The 21,595-nt window shown below is 39.5% G+C and overlaps 1 protein-coding gene across 1 annotated transcript in view; it reads right to left on the bottom strand.

The window, feature by feature from the left end:
• Positions 1 to 9,538: 9,538 nt before the first annotated feature.
• The window catches only part of LOC114572381 (synaptic vesicular amine transporter), a 33,342-nt gene continuing 21,285 nt past the window's right edge, over positions 9,539 to 21,595 (bottom strand). Inside the window, exons 13-16 of the mRNA XM_028603990.1 lie at positions 20,029 to 20,092; positions 19,819 to 19,938; positions 14,498 to 14,631; positions 9,539 to 10,110 (exon numbers count right to left, since the gene is read on the bottom strand). Coding sequence (XP_028459791.1) covers positions 10,003 to 10,110; positions 14,498 to 14,631; positions 19,819 to 19,938; positions 20,029 to 20,092 — 426 coding nt within the window. The 3' untranslated portion in view covers positions 9,539 to 10,002. The remainder of the gene's footprint in view (positions 10,111 to 14,497; positions 14,632 to 19,818; positions 19,939 to 20,028; positions 20,093 to 21,595) is intronic.

Raw genomic sequence — 21,595 nt, 5'->3', positions numbered from 1 at the left:
CTAGCCCAAGCTAATGGAACCATAGAAGTAATCAGCCGAAGTCCGAGGAAGCAAAGGCCCATTTCCTGTTCATCTCTGTGTAAGAGATACGTTGCTCCTGTAGATAATGGCTTGCTGGCTGCTATACTTGTCAATCTCTCTGTCTCTGTATATCCAGATTTTTTGTGCAATATTTTTGTAGGAAATGAAGCTGATAATCAGGAATGAATCCCCATGTCTGTGATTTGTTTTCTTTTTTCTTGAAAAACATGTAGTCTTGTGTTCCCATCCGCCTGGTAGTGTAACCTGAGGGTTCTTCGTGACCAATGAGAACCTGCGAGGAGTTGGCCTGAGAAGTGCTGCTGCTGCTGCTGCTGTTAACAACTCCTAATCTCAGCCCTAGATTTACAATATGTCTGCCCACCGTGGCTTTCAGCAGGCCGGGATGCTGTTTGTTTCTCTTTGTGTATGTGAGGGGTGTTGTACACAGTTTTCAAAAGGCTCATGTGATGAAGCTTTATTGTACATAACCTAAATAAACAAGCTCAAATAAATTCCCGTCACTCTGCTTCATGGTTTATTCAGCTCACACAGAACTTTAAAGGAACAATCTGTGATCCAAATGGAAACGAGAATCACCCCAGCAGCAAAAATCCCAACAAGTCTTGAACCTTCTATTACTTCCATTTCTCTTTCAACACAGGCACTAACAATAGACAACCACTAACGTAAATGTTACAGGGGAAGAAACACAAGCAAGGCAAACCAATAGAATTGTGTATAGTATGTGATCACAATGTTTGTGGACCAGTTACTCAGGATTTAGCCCTGTAACCTCCATGTAAACTTACAACTTCATGCTATGTGGACAAACATCTTGCTCCAAAACAAATCTGTCTGCATTTAGACATTTGTCTGATTTTGGATTTTTTGGTCTGATTGTATATATTTGGGGCAAAATTAGGGCTGGGCGATAAATTGATTTTATCGATTAACTCAAATGTGTAGTTAAAACAGATTTGTTTAAATGAAAATCTGTTTTCTCCTTAACATTCGCCGATGCTGTGTGTATGAGTCAAAACAAAATAAAGTTTCAAACTTGTTTTGAACAATTTCTTTGTTCTCTGCAGATTGATTTTAAGTTGGGGGGAGCATCAATTTCAATCTTAAATCAGATTTCTTTTGGGCCATATTGCCCAGCCCTTGGCAAAGTGGTTGTGCATTGCAGAAATGTGCTCACTTCTGACTAATAACTAAGGTCATCTGCTAAGGAAGGCCGTGAGATGTAGTTGAAAGCTCTCGACAAATCTGCTAAATGGAGCTAGAGTTTTCTTAGTCAAAAAAATTAAAAGATTAAAAATGTGTTACCAAACTAAAACAGCACTTTGTAACAGAAGGATAAGGGCTGACAGTAAGGAAAGCTAGCATATCGCTTTCAATTGAATGAAATTAGGCTAGTGTGAAATTAGGACGGAGATGAACACTCCCAATGGCCTTTGTGAACTGCTAATTTTACAGTGACATTAGCAAGTAACATGACTCAGCATGTTAGAGGACCCATCACCCCACCCTCTGATCGCTAATATTAAATGATGTCATGTCCCTACTCTACACTCTACTCTGCCTCCCATTTCTCTGATACTCCACTATTGGTCCCCCCGCACTCCTAGCTCAAGAAATTGTAGAAAATGTCCGTTTTACTTTATATATTTGAGTACATTTCATCAGAATACATCATATTTCCCTTCAGAGGTGTATCTCGTCATAATGCACTGTGATACTGTGATGTGCTCCCTGTTCCTGTTGCTATAAGAGCCACAGTTTGGGTTCTTAGTGGAGAGGGAAAGAAGGGAAGGTATTGTGTGAGCATCTGCAAAGTAATTGAAGCCCAGTGTTGAGAAGGACAGGCTGATTACAGTGTGTCTGCTCCTACATTTCCCCGTCATGGCAACTCATTCTGCTGTCAACTGCCAGCCAGCGCAAGCAATCAACATCAGCATTTCTGGTAGCAAACACGTTGTTAGCTGTTTGATATTTCCACCAGTTCCTATACATGCCAGGGTTTTCCCTGCCTCTGTAAGCTTTAGGTGCAGCATCTGAGCCGTTTTGAGCACCAGCTAAACCAAAAGAATGTACCTAAAAGACTTTTCTCAGATCTAATGACTGTACATAGACTTCTTTAGCAAATTTTGTCTTTTAGCTTTTTGAATGTTATTTATTTATCTGTTCTAGCTTTTCCAATGTTTTCGACACAGATATGGTAATAGTAATAGTTCAAAATGATGTGAAAAAGAGACGCAAAACTACCACAAAAAGACACAAACCGACTACAAAGAGACTCAAAAAAACCCACAAGAGATACAACAGAGACAAAATCCGACAAAGAGACACAAAATGTATGGGGAAATTGCATTTTTTTTTTATACGTGGAATATATATAGCTTGAGGAAGGAAGCCTAAACCCCTCCCCCGTCAAATACACACACCTAAGTCTTCCATTAAGCTAGGGAAAACTCTGCATGTTACCCCTCTGTTGACTTCAAACTGTCATGTCAATAATGGGAAATTTGGGCATTTAGAGTGACCAGGAGTGGACTAAATGTAAAGGCAATGGTGCTGTCTCTACATGTGGGTTTTGAGGAGAAAACTTCTTTTTCAAAGTATACCACATTTATGAGAGGATATGGGGTTCCTACAAGTAACAACAAGTAAAACCCAATGACGGAGGATTCCACACTGACACGCGCACAGACCGTTTGTATGTTTGTGAATGTTTCCAACAGAGACTCAGTAGATTGAGTAGTAGTAGTTTGGTGTCTCACTTCAGACCAGCCAGTCTGTTGACTATGCTTTTGTATATCATTATATTATTTTAATCCCAGGGGGTGGAGCCTAATAGGCATTGACTATCTTTTTAAAGATTTTTTGTGTGTGGCATGTTCAGGCCTTTATTATGACAGGACAGATGAAGACATGAAAGTGGAGAGAGAGGGGGAATGACATGCAGCAAAGGGTCACAGGTCAGAGTCGAACCTACGGCCGCTGCGTCAGGGACTGAGCCTCTCTATATGGGCGTGCGCTCTACCAGGGGAGTTACCCAGGTGCCCCGGCATTGACTATTCAACTAGCCAAAAACAGAGAGATTTAAAAATGTGGCCAAAATATTACAACATATTTTCATTAATAATGATAAGAATCTTTAAAATAATAATTCATTGCTGTTGTTCCTCTCAATGCTGAGCAGCAACAAGCCTCATTGTTGCAGTTAACATACAAGAAAGTGATGCTACTGGGGCATCCTGTTAGCTGAATGGTTAATATTTAATAAGAATCTTAAAAAAACAAACATGCGGACATGTATGTGTTACTGTATTAGATGTTACTGACAAGAAATGATGCAATGTTTACATTTTACAACAGAGAGCCAAAGTCCTGTGGTCATGCAATCTCTCTTTTCTTTCATCTGTCTCTCTGACAACGTGTCCCTGTCGGGCTTACTGTGAAAAATGGGTTAGCGTAGGAAATATACTACAGCTCCCAGAAATCTTCAGCAGTGCATCAGCATCCCACTGACTCCTCTCTTACCAAGGATTCTCCACCATTTTCTCTTCTAAAGGAATCTTTGCCAGTTAGTGGGCTGAAAAAACAGAAATATTAAGTTTACAATATTAGATGATTATTCTTTTTTTTAAATGTTCCTTATTTAGACATATGGAGTAAACCACAGGACAGTTTCCAGCGGGGTTATGTCCCAAAGCTGGAGTTTAAGTCATTTGCCTCGTAGTTATGCAGAACCTTTTCTGTTATTTAATGGATTTATTCCTTAGAGCGTACTACTACTACTACTACTACTACTGCAGTAGTGAAGTGCTAAGTAGCCCCATTGGTGCTCAGCTCTTCAGCTGCTGCTCTTTTTGCTGATTTTGTTCAGTCTGATGTTGTGAAGATTGTTGGCTCTGTCCACTGAGACTATTTAAAGACAGATACATTTTCCATGATAAAGATTAAAATACATAGCAAATATTACTGTAAAAGACACGTTAAAAACCATTAGCACGGTGCAACTTTCTACTGTCCAGTTATTCAGGGGAGTTTCATTAACTATTGTGCAAATTATAAGACCTGCACCACAATTTAAGGCATTATTATTATGCAAATACTTCAGAAAAGGATGCTGATTAACATACTGTCTTTTTATATCCTCTCCCCGTGTCTACTTATCAGTATCAGTGGTCCAAACAGAGAAAAATATTGGTGAAAAGAGTCTGTGTTGTCATTTATTTTGTCAGAATCAGAAAAGGATTTCTTTCCAAGTAAGTAACACTTACAAAGGATTTGCCTTGGTGGTTGGTCCATAAACATATCAAACATTAAATAAACAATAAATACAGAAACAAATACCTACAATATAACTGTTTACCATTAAGAAGAAAGAGGCTGTATGGATTAGTGCAGGATATATAGTGTGTGCTATATCTCTCAGAACAAGAGGCAATCAGTGGCATCAGCTGTGTGACAGCGACCACTAAGGCCATATTAGTATTTTAGTAAACATGTGCCATCCCATATGACAGACAGAGAGCATAGAATGCAATATGATTAAATTATGATGGTACAAATGGTCATGCTTGCCTATGAAAAACCACTTAGTATGAATGATTCCAGTGGGACATTTAGAATTATGAGAGGCTTTTCCACTCCACCAAGAACACAATTGTGCTGGAAACAATTAGTTTTTATATTTTGTCAGAACATTAAATATACACACACAATATTCCCTGATGGTCCATTTACTTAAAGATATAATATGTAATATAGCCACATTTTAATGTGGCTATATTACATATTATCTAAAAAAATGGTCTATGTTATATATTGTGTTGAGTTGTGTACTTACATTATGCCAAATGTTTCCAACAATGTTCAAACCCAGAGAAATCTGTCATTTTAAAGAATGACACAGAGCAGTGTCATTTGGTCGCCTGTCAATGGCCTCATATAACCTTTGACCACCCCCCGACCACGGTTAACAGCTCTAGGCTAACCCACGATTAAACTTGTGCGACATTTAAAAAAATGAAGAAAAAAAAGTTAAATAAAAAAAATATTGGTCATGCATAATTCCTAAAATAATGATTCCACTGTGGAAGCATGGAGCAGCGCCAGAGCGAGAATGAAAGCTGGCAACATGGAGGCAAAGCAGAGACACATTCAGTGCATCTCACTTTCCTTAAATTGCATCCTTGGTTCCTCCACTTGCCTCCCTTCATTGCGGAAATCATGGGAGGAGAGAGAAAACAAGGAAATGTGTTTTAGAGGGATAAGACCTCCTTTCCTCTGAAGCATCACATTAATTCATCAGCTGTTTGGGCGTAGATAGTAACTCCTTCAGCTGCACGGCTTCCAGGAAGGCTGCTCTCTGTATCCTCGCCTATAGCTCCTCGGAGATCCCTCCTCGATCGAGGACAACATAACTTCCGGTTCAGTCGAGGACTGAGGAGCTATCCAGTAAGGGACAAGGGATGCAGCCCAGAGCCTGGAGAGAGAGCTCGTGGTAGGCCATCCAGCAGCAGCGTCACACATACTCTCCAGTGAATATGACCTCCTCCCATCTGGCAGACGCTATAGAGCTAGTAGGTGCAAAGCTTTCATTTGTCCCCACATCTATAGCACTACTGAACAAGTAACCATTCCAGTCCTTGTCACTATAACACTGTGTAACCTGTTATTTACTCACCATGTTCAATGTCTTATATCAGCAATTTGCATTCTTTCAGTGCGTCATTTATTTTATAATAGGGCACGTACAAGTACATTGTTGTCATGTTATATATTGTCATGTACTGTACTGTCTGTAACAAACTGTGTGACTGATAACTAATGCATGTGTTTGGGGATCATTACCATACCATACTACTTTTTGCTAACTTATGTTACATCTGATATATTTTATTCCATTCTAATTGAATATATTTGAATATTTGTTTATGCCTCTCTGTGTGTGTAGCATGGAGGGTGATACAACTGCATTTCATGGTTCAATCCTGTAAAGACAATAAAGTTAAACTTTGAACCTATTTCTATTTTAGTACAAACCAGTGCAGAAGCTTTTCTCACAGAAAGTAGATGGCTCGCTGTTTTCAATGTATTTCTGTCTGAGTATCCGCTGCAGTGAAGCAGTGTGCACAATACTGAGACCCTGGAACTGGATCATACTGGATCATACAGTCGACATGTCAAAATGCAAAAGCCTATTGTAAAGAGCTATGTCTGTATTTAGCTATATTTGGCATATTTTGTAAAACACAAGGGTTAGGAACATAGCAAGCAAGCAGATGGACAGAGGAAAAGTTACAATTGGAACCCATTCATCCATCAAACTGTTGGGATTCAAGCTGAGTGCAGTTGCATCCATGACAGAGCAAGCTATACATTTTTCAGAGCTAATTTGTCAGGCCTATAAGCAATTCTGGATACTCTTAACATTTAACCCTGAATCACTGGGGGCTAAACTGTGTTCCACTAGAAGCAGAACCATTAGTAATGTCACAGTAGGTGTTCTCCCTTCGACAGCTGATTAAATTACCTGCAATGACATCACTTATTAACGTGTGGCCAAGAGTTTGAATCAACCGCAGTGCAAAAGCAGTTTTCTGCCCTACTAAGGCCAGAGCAGAACTAAATACGGCTACATTTTGTAAACAATTCATTTAATAGAAGCACTGCAGTTACTGGAACCTTTCACGGAGACAAATGGAATATGTGCAAATATTTTGCTAAATGTTAAATTTAAATTTAACTTTGACACAAATTAGCTTCATTGACCAATAGCAACCAGCCTTGGCAGTGCTGACTTATGAGAGAATGGAGAACAGGAAAGTCCAAAACAGCAGAAGCCTTTATATTAATAACTGTGATCCACCATCTACCTTTATAGAGTTGATCTCAGGATTGCTCGGGTGGCTGAAGGAAATTCCACCAGATGTCCTTCTTTTCGGCCGGATGTCCATCACCTTCCTCTTTCTTTGTGTTGGCGTTCTAACCTCCGGTGGATTTGTGAGGACTATGGTTAACTGCTCCTCAGATCTCTGCAGGGTAAATCCAGACAGCTAGCTAGACTATCTGTCCAATCAGAGTTTTTTCACGACTAAAACTACTTTTGAACGTACACCTTCCATCAAAACAAGTTCTTTCCAGAGGCTACAGTATTTAGCAGAGACACCGCAGCTCTGTCCGGCGCCTAGTGCCACCCAAGACGATTGTGATTGGTTTAAAGAAATACCAATAAACCATAGCACGTTTTCTCCCATCTCCCATCCATCCCTAGCCAGGTCCGGCAATGCGAGACTAACCTTAATATAACCCTGCTTTGCTGGAGTATAAATTGCTCCACAAAGAATCTATTGATACTTGTTCACGCAGACGTTTTTCTCATTTTTTACATGTAAATGTCACGTTATTTTTCTCGTGTTCACAGAGACGTTTTTCTCGTTTTTTACATGTAAATGTCACATTATTTTTCTTGTTTTTTACGTGTAAATGTCCCGTTATTTTCTCGGGGAAAGGACGCCGAGAGGCGGCCGAAAAGGACGCTCCATAAGCCGGGAGGCGCCCGGGAGACGCCCGCGAGGCGGCCCGCCGGGGAGGCGCCCCGCCGGGGAGGTGCCCCGCCGGGGAGGTGCCACAATAACGGGATGGCGGAGGTTGGGTTTAGGAAAAACTTTACGGGGAAAGGGCGCCTTAAATGCCGGGAGACGCGCCACAGTAACACGTGGGACAAAACGCCAAACAAAGCACCACCCCAACCAACCTCCATACGCGGATTTTCGGCTTTTTATATCACTCCCTACCATTTTCGTGCTGTGGCCACAAAATATGCTTCCCATTGAAATACATTACTTCACATTTTCGTGTTGTCCGCCACGTAAAAACCGACAAAAACGTCTCCGTGAACACGTATCAATAGATTACAATAACGTCACATGTACACGAACTGCCATGAGACCGGGCTGATAATATAGATATGAAATCTGAAATACATGCATAAGTAGAGATGAAAGGCAACAGTAAATATAGTTACTGTGAAGGACTTTGTGGAAGCTTTCAGATTATGTAAATTTGACACGGTTTATTAGCCAAATGTTATTAGGTGTGACAAAACTAGGTCCATGCTACATTGTGAAAGCATGAATACAGGTCCAGCTCCTTCATATTTGGAACACTTTATCATCAGAAACTGCACCACCTACCACACATTCACACAGTCTCAAGGCCTGGCTTTTAAAAAGTGTGAACATTTTTAATTAAATGCTAGTTGTATTGTTATTGTTATTACTAGCTAACCTGCTGCTAACTTGTCCCATGTTTTGCCTGTCAGATACAGTCAGTTTACCATCTTATTAGTCTTGCATGTCCAGACCTTACAGTGCTGTAGATAAGAGAAAAACGTGCTCTGGTTTATTGGCATTTCTTTAAACCAATCACAATCATCTTGGGCGATGCTAAGCGCCGGACGGAGCCGTGGTGCCTCTGCTAAATAGCCTCAGGAAGGAACATGTTTTGGTGGAACATGTGTACGTTCAAAAGTAGTTTTAGTCGTGCAAAAGAAAACAGATACAGACAGATAGTCTAGCTAGCTGTCTGGATTTACCCTGCAGAGATCTGAGGAGCAGTTAACCATAGTCCTCACAAATCCACCAGAGGTTAGAACGCCAACACAGAGACAGAGGAAGGGTTCGGATATCCGGTGGCACCGGAGCAATCCCGGAAATGAAATGTTGTCAATATAGACTCCCAATAGCTGTGAGAGTGGCCAGTGTGAACAAATAAAGGCTGGTCACTTTTAAAGGCAAGGTAGAAAAAAGAAAAGAAAAAGACAACATGTAGGAGGGAATGAATTACCTGCCACCCCCTTAAACACCCACATGATATATATATATATATATATATATATATATATATATATAGTTCCATGAGTACAACAACTGTCATGATGCTCTCACGTATTCTTTATGACAGAAATACTGTTTCAATTTACCAATAATATTCCAGTCTTTTCACTTTCCCACATCAATGTTAAGCTTCTGTCAATGAAACCAGATTGCTGAAAATTCTTCACATTAAAAGCCCAACAATAAAGGGAAGGCTGGAAGACTTTTATTGTGAAAACTCTGCAGGAAGTGTTGAGTTGAATTTGCTGTAGCTTAATGTCAAAGTGGAAGTGTCTAGAATCAATGAGTGAATTTAAACAGTATTTCAGTTAAGAAGAGAAACTCAGAGCAGCAGGTGAATTTGCATTAACTGTGTGGGGACCAGAGGAAGGGAGGAATACAGCCAGTCTCTAATAGAAGCCTGTTCTCGACCTGGTTCTCCCTGCTACAGAGGTAAATAAAGGCCACTATTTGAGAATTTACAGTATTAATGATTTATTAAATAAAAACAGTACGAACAGCAGCTTTAAATGATCTTTTTCTCTAAAGTTGCCATAATGCAAGGTTCTGTTCTCATGGGGAGAGCATGTATCTATATTGTGTTTTAGAATACATTCCTCATCCTTTTCTTTAACAAACAACAGTTTCTCGACATACCACACAATTACCCAATATAATACCAACGTGCACAAGGTCTGGTAATAATACTCTAGACAGCATCATGGACTTACAGTAGATGAAAATGAGACTTTTAATGGCTGACAAATAAATGAAGACAGATTTGTATCCAAAATAAACCACTAAAGCGTACTTGTTGCTCAGCACCCTCCTACTACCTTAAAGTGCTTTTTGACACATCTTTCTACTGAATAAGGCTGTTGGCTAAAAAAATATCTCTCACACAATGCACTCGCAACCACAGATCAAGAACAACTTTGGTTTGCTCCAGTACAACTGCTAAGAGGACACAGAATAGTGAAGACTGAATGCGGGACATTCACATGGAAATATCTTGGGTTTTTTTCTTCTGTGTTCCTTTTTTGTACAACAAAATAGATCCTCTGAAGGGTTAACCTGCATGGCTGCTGTCCTGTTAATCATAATCGTCATATTCTGGATCCATGTTTTCACCCTGGTAGTACGTCCCCTGTGTGGAGTAGGACCTCGTCTTCATTGAACAGTTGGTGTCCATCAAAATAGCCTGAAAAGACAATTGTAGGAAACTGTTGTTTCTGCCACAAAATGTGTCAAAGTTCCTTGAGTAAAATACCTTTTTGTTACGTAGTAAAACCCAGAACCACATGTTGTTCTTACTTCAGTTCATGTTCCAAATTTGAGGAGGTTCTGGGTTTTACATTCACTTATCCATATATATATATACACCCCACCCCACCCCACATATATACCCCACTGAAAAAAATACTCTGTTAAAAGTAAAAGTACTGCAGTGAAAATGTTACTTCAGTAAAAGTCTGTAAGTATCATCAGGAAAATTTTGTTAAAGGGGTGAAAGAATGCAAAACCAATTTGACCCTGTTATAGTTGAAAAACGGCAGTTTGGAGGGTAACTAGGACATACATAGAACCTCTAAATCCCATTGACACCTCTTTCCTCTGCAAATCTCACTATTTGAAACTGCTGCTGAAAACGGGCAAATCTCAACAAAGCTAAAAGTTGACGTCAACTTCTCAATTCCTCCTGATTTGACTCTAGTCTCTAGTATTTGTCACGCCCCAACATTTACATAGGCTACACATCTGACCTGAGGTCAGCTAGTCTTCCTAGAATCTAGGTCACGCAGATCTCTAAAATTGTATACATTGTTCATCTGATATTTTACCACTAAATTCACTTCTGAAACTTTTTTATGCGAGAAATCAACTATGTAAAGCTCCAATATGGGCTGTTTCACGTAAATGTATGGCTAATTGCAAATTTGGTAGGACAGTGTCAGACTTCACGAGCTCCACAATCTGCTGGGACAGGTGGCGGCTGCTGGCCGGGTTTACTGCCTTCCCTGTCAGCCTCTCCCCCTTCACAGACCCGCTGAGCTGGAGCTCTGTCAGGATCTCACACACGAGCTGCGCTATGTAGGACTTTAGAAAGAACAAAGTTTGGAAGTTTTGCAAGGATATTGAAAATTAACCATGGTGGTAAATGAAGTGTTCCAGACTGTACAACGGAATAGACTACTGGCCCAGAGAGAAGGGTTTTGAATGAGTATATCGGACAATGGAGAGGGAGTTGTTGATCTAAGGCAGCGCTGCAGAGGCACTGGCAGAGGACATGTTTGCAGGGGTTCACTCTCCGCTCCCCGCGCTTACTAGCTACAAGGTGAGTTGTGATTCTTTGGTGGAGGTTTTTTATGTCCCAAGGGTAACGTTACAACTACACTAGTTAAAATGAAAGTGTCGAAACATTTTGTCTCGGCTACAGCCGCTGCAGCAGGCTCGCGCTGCATGTCCGGGCATGTAACAGAGTGTGTGTGTGTGTGTGTGTGTGTGTGTGTGTGTGTGTGTGTGTGTGTGTGTGTGTAATATGAGACTCCAATGTATGCATATGTGGGTCGCTCAACCAATCAGCGTGCAGCTCATCTAAATATTCATGAGCATACCATATTTGGAAGAAAAGCTCTTGTTCAAAATAGGGCCATATTCACAGGGTAGTTAATGGCCCACAGAAAATCACTTGGGCCATTTTCAGCCCAACCAATGTTACATACCCTATTAGGAGACCTTAAGGAACAGTGTGAAATACCCTATATAATCATTCTATCACCCCTTTAAAGTATTAAAGGTCCCATGACATGGTGCTCTTTGGATGCTTTTATATAGACCTTAGTGGTCCCCTAATACTGTATCTGAAGTCTCTTTTATATAGACCTTAGTGGTCCCCTAATACTGTTTCTGAAGTCTCTTTTATATAGGCCTTAGTGGTCCCCTAATACTGTTTCTGAAGTCTCTTTTATATAGACCTTAGTGGTCCCCTAATACTGTATCTGAAGTCTCTTTTATATAGACCTTAGTGGTCCCCTAATACTGTATCTGAAGTCTCTTTTATATAGACCTTAGTGGTTCCCTAATACTGTATCTGAGCCTTGACCAACTGCCACTTTGCTCGTTTTAAAGCCATGATGTCTCTGTCTCATGGGTGGGCCAAATTCTCTGAGTGGGCAAAGCAGAGAAAGGGGAGGTAACCTTTCCCCTTATGACCTCATAAGGAGAAGATTCCAGATGGGCCCATCTGAGCTTTCATTTTCTCAATGGCAGAGCAGGATACCCAGGGCTCGGTTTACACCTATCACCATTTCTAGCCACTGGGGGACCATGGGCAGGCTGGAGGAACTCATATTAATGTTAAAAAAATGACCCATGCCATGGGACCTTTAAACCATTGTAGAAAGTGTAAAGGATCCAACCAGGTGTGTTTAATGGTCTAATCATCTCAGCTGGACTTGTAGGCCGTTATATTGTTGGCTAGTTTACTTTAGAATCAAACATCTGATTTTATAAACTACATGTGTTTTGTGTGCAGAAATCTTAATGTGTAAAGTAACTAGTAACTAAAACTGCCAATGAATGTAGTGGAGTAAAAAGTACAATATTTCTCTCTGAAACAACTGACACAATGCCCACAGATTGGGATTGTCTAATTTTTCTTCAAAAATATATACCGTCAGAGTAATTTTATGCTTGATTATCACATACAAATTCTATACATAGGGGCTTTATGCATATTATGTTTTCTTTGACATCTAAGCTAGTAGTGCAAGAAGTTCTTCGCCTGAGTTGAGCCACTTTGAGTTGCCTTGTGCTGAAATGTGCTGTATAAATAAAATTGCCTTGCCTTGCCTTGCCTGCTTTTTATAATTATACACATTTAATACATCACACATAGAACCCTTCAAAAAGGCGACCCAGTATCACAGTTAAGGCCTACCACCACCTTCACATTGAAATGCAGCTATTGTGAAGCATACATGTGTTTTAGGTTTGGGCTTTGATGTGCAAACAACACATTGTTTTCTTCACACTGTGTGGGTGTACCCCTCTGTCTGAAGCTCTCTGTTTTAGCACCTGTCTCTTTAAGGGACAGCAGTAGCTCAGACTGTAGGGACTTGACTTGGGAACTCAAGGGTTGCTGGTTTTGGAGGTTTTGGACTGGTAGCTGGAGAGGTGCCAGTTCACCTCCTGAGCAGTGCTGAGATGGCCTTGAGCAAGGCACTGAGCCCCCTCACTCTGACATCTCTACATTAGTGCATGTGTGCCTGTGTGTTAAACAACAGATCGTAAAAATTTCCACTTGGGGATTATTAAAGTATAAGGTTTGTCTCCTTCTTCTTTTAAGCCCCCCTCCTGAAAAAGCCCAGTCTGTTCTGATTGGCTTACGAGAAAAATATGGTGCAGGTAGTTCTCAAGTTGTGGGTGGAGATACTCAGATGTGGGCGGTTTATTCTAAAGAGCCTGCATGTGACAGAGGAAGGGAAGCCAAATCTGAATGGCTTGTTAAAGGTGCTGTAGGTAGGATTGTGAAGATCCAGGACTTAGCCAAAAGATTTGAACATCAACAACTTCTCAGTCCCTCCCCCCTTTCCACTGAAGCCCAAATGTTCTCCTAAGCCCCTCCCCCCAAAAGGGAGAATGAATGTGTGTGCATGAGCAGTGATTGACATGCAGTTAGACACCCCCCCGGCCCTGATTGGTGCATCTGAACAGGGAGCTGTGGATTTTTGCAAATCACACTACAGGCTGTAGGTGGTGCTAGAGGAGCTGGATTTTTTTTTAAATGACCTGCTTCATGTAGTTTTACTGGAACATAGGGTCAGTTTCAGCAAATATGACAGAAAGTTAGTTTTATAAGTCTTACCTACTGCACCTTTAATGCATTTTTCTGGGGGGTATGCCCATTTTGACCAATAAGTACACCATTGAAGGCGTGGCCTCAGGAATGGCCCTAGATCATACCCTCCAAATTTCATAAAAAAAGCATGAGCACTGAATGAAATATAAGCTTTTCATATCTGTAGTAATGGCCCTAATGGCCAGTGTTAGCCAAATTTGGTCAAGAGCCTCAGAGTGGCATGATCAACAAGAATCTCAAGTTTTGTGTTGATAGCATTTACTTTGGATGAAATATGCAAAAGTTTCTGTTTTGGTCGCTAGCTACAAAGATTTGAAAATTGGTAATTTGCGCATTTTTGAACTGTGCAAACTTTTTTTGATAACTTTTTGTTTCTGTTGTATGTCTGAAGATGCTACATGCAAAGTTTCAGGCAGATCGGGCGAAAACCACAGGAAGAGTTCGAAAAGTAAGTTTTGCACATTTTGTGGGGAAATGGGCGTATCCAATGTTGTGTGATTCATCTTAATTCAAGAAAAATGAAAATGTAAGGTTTTTAAATGTGCGATGTGTAATGTAGGAGTTATCTGTCAAAACCTGTCTACTTTGATTACCTGTTGGTCCACGTGGGTCATTTTTGATTGTGTGAGGTGTAACATTTTGTTGACCTTGTCTTCCAGGGCTTCCATATTTCTTTGAGTTTATAAAGGATTTCATTGACTGTATTTATGTGTGCTTTGAATCTTACAATTTTCTCTTCTTGTCCCGGTGGACTCCTGAGGAAGATGCAAAGAGGAGCAAAAATAATATCCACTATTCCAATGATGGTCATCAGCCAGGGGAAGCCAATACTCTCAGCTATGGATCCTCCGATTGATGGACCTGCATCAGTCAGGGACAGATCACATACAATACTTGTTTAGTTTGGCTTGTTCAATTAGAGCAGCACTTTGCATTGCAACTTTGTACAGACATATTTACAACAACAGGTTCATTGAGCGTAAATACATGGCATATAAGTAACGTAGTAATGTTTTGGCAACGATGAAAACATTTTTTAATCTCTGCAATGGGTCATGTAATGTCAGTAATAACATGGTAATAATGGCATAACAAGCGGTTTATCTGTTCAGAATAATAGGCATCTTCTTATAAACTTCCTAGGAAAAGGGCTAAAAATAGCCCATCTCAATATATGTAGCCTTAGAAATAAAATTCAGCACATGGACAATTTGTTAAAATCAGACAACATTCATATTATGGCCATTTCTGAGACCCATCTAGACGACTCATTTGATGATGCTGTAGTAGAAATACATGGATATAACATTTATAGAAGAGACTGGGACACCTATGGGGGAGGAGTAGCGATATAAATTCAGAGTCACATTCCTGTTAAACTCAGAGAGGACTTAATGTCAAATGTAGTAGAAATATTGTGGCTGCAGGTTCACCTGCCTCATTTAAAACCTATGCTGGTGGGATGTTGTTATAGGCCACCAAGTTCTAAGAGTCAGTATTTGGATAATTTGTGTGAAAATATTGAAAGAGTATGTGATTTGAATAATGAAATTTATCTCCTGGGAGACCTGAATATTAATTTATTTGCATCAAGCTGCCCACTAAAAAAGAAACTTTTAACTGTAACTAGCACCTGTAATCTGGTTCAGCTCATTAAACAACCGACCAGAGTATTCAAGGAAAATACAAGAAGTCTATCATCCACATGCATTGATCACATTTATACCAATGCTGCAGAATTATGCTCAAAAACTGTATCGGTTCCCATAGGATTTAGTGATCATAATTTAGTAGCAATATCTAGGAAAGTCAAAGTTCCAAAGGCAGGGCCTAAAATAGTGTTTAAGAGATCATATAAGCAATTCTGCTGTGAGTCGTATGTGGATGATGTTAAAAAGATCTGTTGGTCTGATGTGAGTAAGATGACGGACCCAGATGCTGCAGTTGAAGTATTCATGAAACTGTTGAGTCAAGTTATTGATAAGCATGCACCGGTGAAGAAAATGACTGTTAGAACTGTTAGTGCCCTTTGGATTGATGAGGACTTGAAAAAATCCATGGCTGATAGAGATGAGGCAAAACGAGTGGCAAACAGGTCTGGATGTACATCTGATTGGCAAACATATTGTAAAATACGGAATTATGTGACTAAAATGAACAAAAAAAAGAAGAAATTGTATTATGAAAGTAAAATAAATAATGTAAAGTATGATGGTAAAAAACTCTGGAGTGCCTTAAATGACATCATGGGCAGAAAGAGTAATTCAACTCCATCTTTCATTGAGTTGGATGGGTCTTTTATTACTAAACCTTTTGAAATTGCTAATTATTTTAATGATCATTTTATTGACAAAGTGTATAAACTACGGCAAGAAATACCAACAATAAGTTGTAATCCATCATATTCACGTATAACAGACCAAATAATGAAAGACAAGACCTGCACTTTTGTATTGTGTAAAGTGACAGTAGAACAGGTGGAAAAAATATTGCAGTCCATCAATAATGAAAAACCACCTGGTATTGTCAACTTGGATGGAAAGTTACTGAGGATGGTTGCTGACCAAGTTGCCATGCCTATATGTCACATTTTCAATTTAAGCCTTGTAAGTAATGTTTTTCCTCGAATTTGGAAAGAAGCTAAAGTTATACCTTTGCCCAAGCAAGCTAGGGCTGCCTTCACCTGCACGAATAGCCGACCTATTAGTTTGTTGCCTGTTCTTAGCAAACTACTGGAAAAAATTGTATTTGACCAAATACAGAGCTATTTCTCTGTTAACAATTTGACAAGCAAGTATCAGCACGCTTATAGGGTAGGTCACTCAACATGTACTGCACTAACACAAATGACGGATGATTGGTTAAGGGAAATTGATCAGAGGAATACTGTGGGAGCTGTGATGTTAGATTTTAGTGCTGCCTTTGATGTCATTGATCACAAATTATTATTGGAAAAACTTGAATGTTATGGTTTTGCACCATCTGCATTATCATGGATAGGAAACTATGTATCCCATAGAACACAAAGAGTTTTTTTTAATGGAAGTTTTTCTGACACAAAACATTTAGATTGTGGAATTCCACAAGGAAGTTCGCTCGGCCCTTTATTATTTTCAATTTTTATTAATGATCTTCCTCTTGCTTTTAAAAAAGCTTATGTGTCCATGTATGCAGATGATACAACAATATACATGTGTGCACCTACTATTAATGAAATAAGTGCAACACTTAACAAAGAGTTGCAGATAGCACTAGAATGGGTAATCAACAATAGACTATTCCTAAATATGTCAAAGACTAAAAGCATTGTATTTGGTACAAATCATTCCTTGAGCTCTAGGCCTCAGTTGAATTTGATGTTAAATAATGTAGTTGTTGAACAAGTAGAGGAAACAAAGCTTCTTGGTGTTCTCTTAGATTGTAAACTATTGTGGACAAGACATATAGATTATCTTGTTGCAAAGATGGGGAGGAATATTTCTGTTATAAAAAGATGCTCTGCTTTCTTAACACCACGCCTAACCAAACAAGTCCTGCACACTCTAGTGTTATCACATCTTGACTACTGCCCAATGATATGGTCAACTGCTGCAAAGAAAGATCTAGGAAAGTTGCAGCTGGTTCAGAACAGAGCAGCTCGTCTTGCCCTTCAATGTCCAATTAAGTCTAATGTAAACAACATGCATGTTAAACTCTCTTGGTTGAAAGTTGAGGAGAGACTTTTAGCTTCACTCCTGGTTTTTGTTAGAAATATGAATGAATTAAAAATACCTGATTGTTTGTATAGAAAACTTTCATTTAGCTCTAACACACATAATTACTCCACTAGACATTCCACTCGAGGTCTTTTTAAAGTTCCAAGAGCCCGAACAAAATCAATGCAACATACACTATTGTATCGAGGAATGGTTGCTTGGAACTCCCTTCCAGTAGAGATTGCCAAAGTGTCTAATATATCAAGTTTTAAAAAACAAGTAAAGGATCATTTAAGGGCCAGAACACTGTAACCATATTTTTGTATTTAGTTTATGTATAGGAAGATTGAAATGTAAACAAAGATGTTATAAAATTGAAATTTTTATGTTCTGCATTTGTGTATTCATTATGAGATCTTATATTACTATTTGTATACATAGAAAGAAATGTGTATATCTGCAAGGAGACAAATATTAGTTATCTTGCTTTTAGATTTTGTGATTGTTTGTGACTGTTTTAGATTGAAAATATCATGTTTTGTTTTGTTTATCTTTTTATTTGTAGTTTGTTTGTGTTGTCTGAAAATGGAGTTTTATGTTCTGTGTGGACCCCAGGAAGAGTAGCTGATGTTTTGCATCAGCTAATGGGGATCCTAATAAAATCAAATCAAATCAAGGTAGTCACCTGAAATAGTTTTCACTTCACAGGTGTACCTTGTCAGGGTAAATTAGTGGAATTTTTTCCCTTATTAATGGGGTTGGGACCATCAGTTGTGTTGTGCAGAAGTCAGGTTGATACACAGCCGACAGCCCTATTGGACAACTGTTAGACTTCATATTATGGCAAGAACCAATCAACTAAGTAAAGACAAATGAGTGGCCATCATTACTTTAACAAATGAAGGTCAGTCAGTCCAGAAAATTGCGAAAACTTTGAATGTGTCCCCAAATGCAGTTCCAAAAACCATCAAGCGCTACAACAAAACTGGCTCACAGGAAAGGAAAGGAAGACCAAGAGTCACCTCTGCTGCTGAGGAAAAGTTCATCCGAGTCACCAGCCTCAGAAAATGCAAGTTAACAGCAGCTCAGATTAGAGACCAGATGAATGCCACACAGAGTTCTAGCAGCAGACACATCTCTAGAACAACGCTTAAGAGGAGACTGCGCGAATCAGGCCTTCATGGTCAAATAGCTGCTAGGAAACCACTGCTAAGGAGAGGCAACAAGCAGAAGAGATTTGTTTGGGCCAAGAAACACAAGGAATGGACATTAGACCAGTGGAAATCTGTGCTTTGGTCTGATGAGTCCAAATTTGAGATCTTTGGTTCCAACCGCCGCGTCTTTGTGTGACGCAGAAAAGGTGAATGGATGGATTCTCCATGCCTGGTTCCCACCGTGAAGCATAGAGGAGGAGGTGTGATGGTGGGGGGTGCTTTGCTGGTGACACTGTTGGGGATTTATTCAAAATTGAAGGCATACTGAACCAGCATGGCTACCACAGCATCCTGCGGCGACATGTCATCCCATCCGGTTTGCGTTTAGTTGGACCATCATTTATTTTTCAACAGGACAATGACCCCAAACACACCTCCAGGCTGTGTAAGGGCTATTTGATCAAGAAGGAGAGTGATGGAGTGCTGCGCCAGATGACCTGGTCTCCACAGTCACCGGACCTGAACCCAATCGAGATGGTTTGGGGTGAGCTGGACAGCAGAGTGAAGGCAAAAGGGCCAACAAGTGCTAAGCATCTCTGGGAACTCCTTCAATTCAGGTGACTACCTCTTGAAGCTCATCAAGAGAATGCCAAGAGTGTGCAAAGCAGTAATCAGAGCAAAGGGTGGCTACTTTGAAGAAACTAGAATATAAGACATGTTGTCAGTTATTTCACACTTTTTTGTTAAGTACATAATTCCACGTGTTCATTCATAGTTTTGTTGCCTTCAGTGAGAATCTACAATGTAAATAGTCATTAAAATAAAGGAAACGCATTGAATGAGAAGGTGTGTCCAAACTTTTGGCCTGTACTGTATGTGTCTATATGTATTTCTTGACCTTGTGTATATAAAAAGGGAATAATGTAATTTTAAAATCTTTGGGGGTAATATGGACCTGGGAGCTATATCTATATATATATATATATATATATATATATATATATATATATATATATTTTTATATATATGTATTTTTATATATATATATATATATATATATATATATATATATATATATATACACACACATATACACACACACACACACACACACACACACACACTTTTCAAATTCAAAGTCACTTTAGAGGTATCATAATAGTCTATAATATTGCTAAGGTTTCATGGTTCCTTCTTACCTAAAGCAAATCCCATGCAGAAAGCCACATCAGCAATGGCATACACACTTCCATAAACAGACACATGGCGCAGGTCCACCAGGTAACCCATGATAGGCATCATAGATGAGTCCACCATGCCTGTAACACAGCACAGACGATACAGCTCTTACATGCTCAGCCATGGGAACACTTGTACTTCATAAGCATAGTATTACATTTATGACTTACCAATAGCAAAACCAACACCAAAGTTTGGAACAATCAGACCATAGATGTTTTTGGCAAATGGAACCTAGAATAGAACAGATTTACAAAAATGTATCTTTATGTTTATTCAATTTGAACAACATTTTCCATTTGGGAGCGATGCTGGCTGCTTTTTGATATTAGCATTGAAATCACTGTGAATTCAGACTCCCATTGGCAGAATGAGGGGTGAATGAATTTGGAGAGTCATGAGATAATGAACAGGTGGATAATGTGGATCATTTGTACAATCTGGATGTTTTTTACCCTAGAAAAACAGTTCCAACCCTCTCAATGCTTTTTTGTACATTCAATTCCTAACCTGGCTTTGAGAATATAAACCTTTTAGACTTAGTGTACATATAATGCTTTACATTCTGCATGTAGAGTACTGTTGTGTTTCTATTGGCTGAGGAATGTAAAATATTTCAGGACTGATGCATCTTAATATGTGTATGAATTATTAGATATTATACAACAAGTAGATCCAGGCAATCTGATTGGTCAACTAGACATTTAGAACGTGATCAAATCATCATGTGCTTATCACTAAAAATATTACTCCACCATTTCCATGGCGACTTCTAGAGTGGAGTCAGAAACCACTAGGCTACAATATTTATTCATTAATCATTTTGTTGTTCATTTTGATTCATATGGTGGACCTAGATGATTTTGATGAATGGTTGGAAGAGGATTTGAAGAACACAAAAGCAAAAAAAACAGTTCATAACAGTTATGTTGCATTGTCATTATCTAGTTAACTCTTATTGGAAATGTTTGGATCAGCTGTGCCGGTGAGTGTTTGTGGTGTGAAGTTGGCAGACGTAGGAGCTAAAATCAGTTTTGTGTCCATATGTACAGCATTTATTCAGTTTGAGAAAATCCCCCAATCTCTCTACAAAGCATTAACATTAGCTCAAGTTGGCTGACTCAACAGGTACTAGAAATTGTCTCTGTTGCTAGGTTGTTTGTGTCGGCCTACTTGCTGGAGTAGTAAACATGGTTTCATTAATATCTTTTATTCTATCGGTAACCGTTGTATAATGGCAATATTACATGACAGGGTGAGCTTTACTGGCCCTTCAGTGATGCGGCCGGGTGCCAATGACAACGGTAAAGCTCACCCTGTCGTGTAATATTATACTGCGTTCCATTTGTACTCGGAAATCCGATTTTCCGATGTCAAAATCGGAAACACGGCCCCTGACTTAGACCTACCGAGCTCGCAACTCGGACAACCTTGCAGTACCCTAAGCTAAAAATCCAACATTGCTGCTCCGTTGACCAATTGTTGTGAAAGCTGTGGTAATATTCAGTTATAAGCACTTCTGTCTTATTTGTGTCTCACTAAATCAGTCGTACACACAGTCCTCTCTAACTTCTATCTACAGACAGCGTAGCAACAAGTCCACTTGCTACGCTGTCTGTATGCACAAAAAACAGCCTGATGCGTTGTTATATAAACTGGCAGTGCTAACACTGTCTAACCTGGCTAGAGCTAAAACAACTTTTGAACGTACACGTTCCACCAAAACAAGTTCCTTCC

The sequence above is a fragment of the Perca flavescens genome, chromosome 17, assembly GCF_004354835.1.
Source record: "Perca flavescens isolate YP-PL-M2 chromosome 17, PFLA_1.0, whole genome shotgun sequence".
Taxonomy (NCBI): domain Eukaryota; kingdom Metazoa; phylum Chordata; class Actinopteri; order Perciformes; family Percidae; genus Perca; species Perca flavescens.
The sequence above is the reverse complement of the archived record's forward strand: the minus strand, read 5'-3'. Positions and strand labels throughout refer to the sequence as shown.